Raw genomic sequence first — 7,512 nt, 5'->3', positions numbered from 1 at the left:
AAGAGTGTCATTGCAAAACACATCCCTAAGACCTGTCAACAAAAACAAAAAAACAATGTGATCATCCTTGCTGAAGATTTTAGTCATGCTTAAGCTATTGTTAGTCCAAAGGGGTTTAATATTTCTGCTGTTTTCATAAAATGCTTCATGTACGTACACATTGGATGGATGGGTGGATGGATGGATGGATGGATGGATGGATGGATGGATGGATGGATGGATGGATGGATGGATGGATGGATGGATGGATGGATGGATGGATGGATGGATGGATGGATGGATGGATGGATGGATGGATGGATGGATGGATGGATGGATGGAATTGTAATATTGTAATAATATTGTGGTAGATACTATATTGATAATTTACCTCAATAATGCAGAGGACAATTACAGAAATCCCAATGCTTAGAAAATTGTCTTCAAACCAGCTCCTCATCTTGTCCAAACAACCCTGAAAACCCAAAGCACACTATTTGGACTAAACTTGGAAGAAAAGGAGGAGTCTCTTGCTGAACTCGTCAAACGGTAACTGTACCACTGGTCTGTACTGTCGGTCTTGTGAATCAGTGCAGTCTTGAAGGCAACAGGAATCGGGTACATTATCTCCCCAGTCTGACACGTTGTGCACCCCACAACAATCAAACTGAAACAAAATGTTCAACTGTGAATTAATCTGATTCAGTGATTCTCAAACTTTTTATACCATTTACCATTAAAAAAAAATACTTGGCTACCCAAGTACCACCATAATCAATGGTAAAATAGAGCAGCGGGATATGCCTTAGTGTTCAATGAAAATACATTTTTCCTAAGATGTTTTTACTGTATATTGTAAGCCATTCTAATATTACATTTTAAACATGAAACACTGTTTAAGAGCGATTTTGTTAAACTACATAGAAGTTAATAAAAAACACTTCAATAAAAGTTCAAACCAAATAGTTCTTGATGTTTAAATCCAAATGTATTTGACTTGGAATATGAAATACAACTGAGCTAGTAAGTGATTCTACCGCTAGAGGGAGCCTGTGTGGTATGCATTCCACACTTAGAGAATAAGTGTGATACAAGGTGTACAAGTGAAGTTCCAGCACTGGCGTCAGAAAAGAGATTTCAAATTCCAAGTCACCCCGTGCAGTCTAATGCTGTTTTGCACCACATCTACAGCCAGTACTAGAAAACAAAATTCCGGGATCTTCCGTAGCTCCATCACTATGGTCAGCTTGATTGTTTACACATCTTCAAAACGCGTCTCTTAAATCACCCCTTTGAGCTCAGGAAAGTGCAAAAAAATCAAATGGAGCGAGGTCAGGTGTATAGGGAAGGTTACTCCAGCACAGCAATGTTCTTTTTGACAAGGAACTGTTGGATGCTCAGGGATGCGTCGTAAACCTACTAGTTGTCCTGCTGTAACTATTACTTGTTCTCACGTTCTAAATGAAACAAATGCCGTATGATTTGTTTGTTGACGTGCTGGTTAAGTGTCTCGTCCACACTGTAGGGAACAAAGTGGGGTCTTGTTTGTGTTTGAAATATCTTTTGTGGTACCAGTCTTGAAACTTTTCTAACACATTATTAGTTGGTCTGATTTGTGTCTCACCTTGTTTTGAACCAGATCCCATTCACTGTGCAACTTGTCTGCGTGACTCCCATTTGCTTCCTTCAATCCGTTGTTCAGATCACGCTCCACCCATTCGGAAATCTAATGTAGTGAAATGTAAATTATTGGCATCACACTTGATGGCACACAATAATGGAAGTTAGAATGTGTTCTGGGTGTGGCCTCACAGTTTTTTCGTAGAGGAGAAGCAAACACGCAGCAATCAGCTCCACTAGGAGCAGGAAGAAGAGCATCAAGAAGAACTGACAATAGAAACAGATGTGTTAATGTCACTTTTTCAACCGCATTCATTCGCGGCATATTTGAAAGGAAATATTTGCAAATTCTGCTTTGGCCTTATCCAACATTTAAATTTTAATTGTAAGATGTAAATATAGAACAAGGTAAAGTCAATGCTGAACAACAGAGAAACTACAGCAGCTGGTGCTCAAAATTTACCCACCTAAAAAACCTTGCATAAATTGCTTTGTTCAACCATTATCATTAGTAAATGATCTATTTTTGTTTGTTTGTTTGTTTGTTTGTTTGTTTGTTTGTTTGTTAATTTTACAAAATTATGGGAAAACATTTTGGTGGCACAAATGTTGAGCCAACAATAGCAACGCAATGCGGATAACTGATAAATTTTCAAGCAACGCCTTTTAACCTCAAAATGTCATATGACAACATGACTGTCACACCAACAAACTTATTGTTTGGTGACCAAGGAGTTTTTCCCCATTATATTAAAATATATGAATAATTTTTTAAAAGTACAGTATATATGTGTGTGGTACCGTCAGTAGGAGGCAGCGGTTCTCCTTCAGAGCTCCCAGGAAGCCCAGGAAGGAAACACACGAGATGATGATGCCACTGATCAGCAACATGTTGGCTATATTAAACTTGGCCAAGGAAGGTGTGAGTGCCGTCAGTTTGAAGTTCACCATCATGAACACGCCGAAGCCCAGCACAGCCACGCCTGACATCTGCCACAGCAGAACAATTACTTCAGTAGGGGGCTCATCGTCAATTACAAATGCTTTACAACCTTGTACTCACCTCAACAGTTAAAGATAAGCAGTACAGAACTGTATTTCTTTGGACTTGGAGGCGAGGCTTTTGAACATTTTTCACACTTTATCAGGTCACTTAACCCTCAAATCTTATTTGAGTTTACTACCTTTTCACTCTGTGGTCATTTTGGCAACATGTAGTCTGTATTTTTTATTTTATTTTTTTATATATAAATCTTGTAGTTGAAATTTGACCTTTCACAACAAACACATACGAAGGCAGCTGCACCCTGGAATGGTTCTAGTTTCATCCATAATAGTGTTACAAACTAAAAATGGTGCAAATTTAGTTAAGAGCCATTTCATGGTAGATTTTTTTTTTTTTTTTTTTTTTTGCTTTTAGCCATGCAAATGCTAATTCATATATGTGTGTGTGTGTGTATGTGTGCGCGCGCGCGTGTAAAGCTTAAAAATAACACATATTCTGTAAATAGTGTAGTACAGAAATTATGGTTTAGGTACAAATATGTGACTCATGAATAACAAATACTAATTCAGTGAACACAGTAAGTTCTTTACGTAATGGCTTGGATATGACATATTTGTGAAACCACAACACAAGAACAAATGAATAATTGAGACATACGTACAAAACAAAGAAAGTTGGCGACACACATGGTGTACTTTAAACACTTGAGGCATCTGTGGGTCATGGTCTGATGGCTCTGTTAAGACAGGTCACAAAATGATGAAAATATCAATAGAAAAACAGGGAACCTTTTTTATGTATTAAGAATAATGTTTGTTTGTGGTCTTCACAAATGAACAGTCACACTTGGGGTGTTGTGGGTGGGTGGGGAGGGGTTGATTTAGTCTCATCTCATTTCCTGTCTTTTCTACCAAGTTTACAAAGAGAAACTGTCTTTCAAATGTAATATGGACATTTAGTGTTTATTTTACTTATTAGAAAAATAACGAGTATCACAACATTTAGGTCAAAAGCTGTTTTAACTGACAAAATTAGAGCCACGCATGGAACAATAAATAAGGATAATGTTTTAAAAATACTCAGACCTAATTATTAATACTATAAAAAAATAACTGTTTTTGGATGCCGCTATTTCAGCATTATTTTAAAAGAACTCTGACTGTCAATGCTGTACATTACAAGTTTTATTTCATCTTCAGAAGTATAAAGCTACACAGAATAGATTATAACATACGGAATAATACGAAAATTTTGACATGTCATTGGACGAAGATGACTGTAGCGTAGCCTCTAGACTAAAAAAAAATACAAAAACTCTTACCTTTTTAGAAAACAATCATGAATTATTGATGTTTTCGAGAACTCTGCTGGTGCTTACACTTCCCCTTCTCTTCGTACTCAGGGCTGTGTTGTACCTCATGGGGCTGACAACTCTGTCTTACTTCCTCTTTCTAAATGTTGGGTGGAAAATGTATGACTGAGAAACTTCAGCAGAAACTAAACCAAAATAACACGACATAGTTGATTTATTTTTAAGTGGCAACAAGAATCTGTAAAGCCTGTTTCAGGCCCAATTTTGTATGTATGTATGTATGTATGTATGTATGTATGTATGTATGTATGTATGTATGTGTGTATGTGTAAGTGTGCGTGCGTGCGTGCGTGCGTGCGTGCGTGCGTGCGTGCGTGCGTGCGTGTGTGTGTGTGTGTGTGTGTGTGTGTGTGTGTGTGTGTGTGTGTGTGTGTGTGTGTGTAAAAAAATATTTCTTTAGGCCTAACCACTTAAAAGCAGATTTTATTAGGCAACCACTGTGACGATCATTGGGACTTTAACTTTTTAACTTTAAGTTGTGGCCGCTAAGAATTGTCATCACTTTTTCCGTGGCTGTTTTGAACAAACAACACATTTTGTCTCTTTGATGAAGTTCAAATTCATTGAGCAATGGCACCGCTATTAAGAAAAAGTACTGTATAACAATAGAAAATTGTTTTGTTTGACACACAGTAAGAACGTGAATGCCAGTCTCTCATTATTTGCACAATGACATAAGAGTGGAAGAGCTGAATCATAAGACACTGATGTGGTGAGGAACTGGAACAAAATGAAGAAGTCATCTGTTCTCAAGCACACAGTAACTATTAACACTTAAAAGAATAACTGAAATGCTATACGGTGTGGAAGTGTTTAACCACACGCAAGGTTCTGAGTTGGATTCTTAGCTATGGATTTGTGTTTTTAGCTTTTCCACATTCTGAAAACATGCAGGCAAAGTTGGCTGGACATTCGACAAGATAGATTTATTGCACAAAACGAATTAAACATTCCAAAAGTGTCCCCTGTTTTTGGGATGTAGCAACTTGAAATATGTCTAGTAAATGTATTAAATGCTCCGTGATACGTATTCTGACTTGAGATCAAGAAATATATACAAACTGTTTATGCGCAAGGGCAACATTACATGGGTGAAATCTTACTAAAATCTAGTAGTAACAAATTGCGTCTCAAGCATCAAGTACAGTAGCTACATTTCTCCAGAAGAGAATGACAGCTGTTTGTTGTAATATTGTACACTACTTCCATCTAGTGGACGAATATTTAATGCCGTGATCATTCTACTCAGCACCAATTTATATTACTGCTTGACTATGACCAGCCACATCTACTGATTTAAGTGATTTCTCTTTTTGGTTCAGCTTTTTTTTTCATGACGCAACCATACAGAGTCCAAATTACTGACCTTTAACCTCTTGTGAACAAGACCTCGAGTTATTTGAATTCTTCCAACAGGGATATGAACGAGCTCCTTCTTGACCTGGAGAGGACACTCCAGCCATTTCTGACCGAGGACCATGGTCTCAGATTCAGAGGTGCAAATTTCCATCTCAACGATTTCACACTTCCCTGTAAACCGCTCCAGTGAGAGTTTAAGAAGAATGAAACCAGAAGCAGCGCATCATCTTCAAAATGCAGAGATGCAATTTATTTATTTCCTTATGTTTGTTTTTTGTCACAGACATACAAGCACATTTTGAGTTTTTAGTTTTAATTGAAACATTAAGCTTTAATATCTATATCAAGAGTCACCATTCATTTCTATATATTACTCCTTCACTTCAAATTTATTCGTTAATGTTCAACATTTAAATTTACTTTTAATAGTTATACAGTGTGCCCTCGCTACTTTGCATTTCAGATCTTGCTGCGTCACTCTATAGCGGGTTTTTATTTGTGACCATAACGTTGTTATTAACAGTTTTGTCTCGCTAATTCAAGTAATGATTTATAGAAGTATAACGCGCACGTGAGCGCACACGCACGCACACGCACACGCACGCGCGCACACACACACACACACACACGCACGCGCGCACACACACACACACACACACACACACACACACACACACACACACACACACATACACACACACACACACACACACACACACACACACCTATTTGGGAGGCTTGCAACATAAAAGTGAGGTAACACTTTCCAGTATTTATATTTAAGATTTAATTCTACCATTTATTTTTAATATTCAAACTCTCAAAAATTCACACCATTTTTCACACTTTTTGTAAAGTTCGTCTGTTATTTTCAGCATTTTCCAAAAAGTACACCATAGTGCGCAGACAGAGAGAATAAATCTTCCTTGCACTAGGCGGAGCTCACAGCAGAGTTTCATAGTGTACATGAAGGCGAAAGAAAAAACAAAACATGAGTTAATCCTTTGATGCTGTCTGGAAAGGGGTCTTGCTAATTACACGAACATGATATTCTATTAGGTGATATGCTAATGTTACGACGGCTCGGTGACTTGGGCAGCATGAAAGCTTTTGGCTGACAAATTTCATCTTGTTCCAAATTATACGACCTACCGTAGGTGTGGCTCCTGGGGACACCTCCAACACCGGTGCTGTCATTTCTCGATCAAATATGACTTCATTTTTATATGCTTTACGGCCACTTTCCAGCCACCACAGGCACAGTGGGCTTTTATGTGCCTGTGCCCTAGTTCACAAAGGGGAGCCCTGGAACATTTTCTGTTTACACTTTTACTGTGATAACCTTTTCCTCGCTGAATCACTGGCAATGCTATGTAGCAGTGCTACCTTTCCTCTGCCACTAACATGTCACAGTCGGGTGTAGCATGGAGCAGGACGACCAAGTGCAGCTTGGACCAGGGTTTATTGAAGCAACTCAAAAGGCAAACTGACATGACTTAACAATAACTTAACTGACTGGGACGTGAAACAAGACAGCAGGATATGACGGCATCAAGACAGTACGACAACCCCGAACGACAGCAACCAAAACCAATGATCCGACAGGGACTGAGGGGCAGACAGGACTTTTATACACGACAGGTAACGAGAGGCAGGTGGGAACAATCACACTGATCATGGGCACACAGGAGGGGAGGGGCGAGCACACAGACAGAAACCAAGACAACAGACACATAGTGGAGCAGTTGGGGACGAGACGTGACAGAACCCCCCCAAATCCCCTTCCCAATCATGATCAATTAGAACGACGTCCTTGCAGGACTTTGTTGCGCTCTTTTGAATTCTATTTTCATTCTTGATTATGAAAATGAAAAAAGACTCCACTAAGACTCAATCAATTGTTTGTAGACAGAATCTCAACTTCAAGGTGATCGAAAATATGACTGTAACTATTGCTGATGTAATTGAATGTATTACCATAGAAATCGACATGGGAAAAAAAAGAAATGTAATTGTTAGTTGTGTTTATCGAGCTCCTGGCTCCAGCATTGACATTTTTAAGGACATTATGGAGGGATTATTAGCCAATACAAACCAGAAACTGAACTTCATCTGTGGTGATCTCAATATAGATCTTCTGAATCCCAACAAACATAAACAGACTGACGAGTTCTAT

General features: G+C 38.5%; 2 protein-coding genes across 5 annotated transcripts in view; both read right to left on the bottom strand.

Annotated features, from left to right (window-relative positions):
* Positions 1–4,134, bottom strand: part of LOC125965744 (leukocyte surface antigen CD53) — a 4,379-nt gene extending 245 nt beyond the window's left edge. Inside the window, exons 1-8 of the mRNA XM_049716581.2 lie at positions 3,927–4,134; positions 3,267–3,341; positions 2,401–2,589; positions 1,792–1,866; positions 1,604–1,705; positions 539–646; positions 371–454; positions 1–32 (exon numbers count right to left, since the gene is read on the bottom strand). The exon at positions 1–32 is cut by the window's left edge and continues 245 nt beyond it. Of these exons, the coding sequence (XP_049572538.1) occupies positions 1–32; positions 371–454; positions 539–646; positions 1,604–1,705; positions 1,792–1,866; positions 2,401–2,589; positions 3,267–3,329 (653 nt within the window). The 5' untranslated portion in view covers positions 3,330–3,341; positions 3,927–4,134. The remainder of the gene's footprint in view (positions 33–370; positions 455–538; positions 647–1,603; positions 1,706–1,791; positions 1,867–2,400; positions 2,590–3,266; positions 3,342–3,926) is intronic.
* Positions 1–7,512, bottom strand: part of LOC125965748 (Golgi-associated plant pathogenesis-related protein 1) — a 206,018-nt gene that overhangs the window by 70,291 nt on the left and 128,215 nt on the right. The window lies entirely within an intron of this gene.

The sequence above is a fragment of the Syngnathus scovelli genome, chromosome 3 (assembly GCF_024217435.2).
Source record: "Syngnathus scovelli strain Florida chromosome 3, RoL_Ssco_1.2, whole genome shotgun sequence".
Taxonomy (NCBI): Eukaryota; Metazoa; Chordata; class Actinopteri; order Syngnathiformes; family Syngnathidae; genus Syngnathus; species Syngnathus scovelli.
The sequence above is the reverse complement of the archived record's forward strand: the minus strand, read 5'-3'. Positions and strand labels throughout refer to the sequence as shown.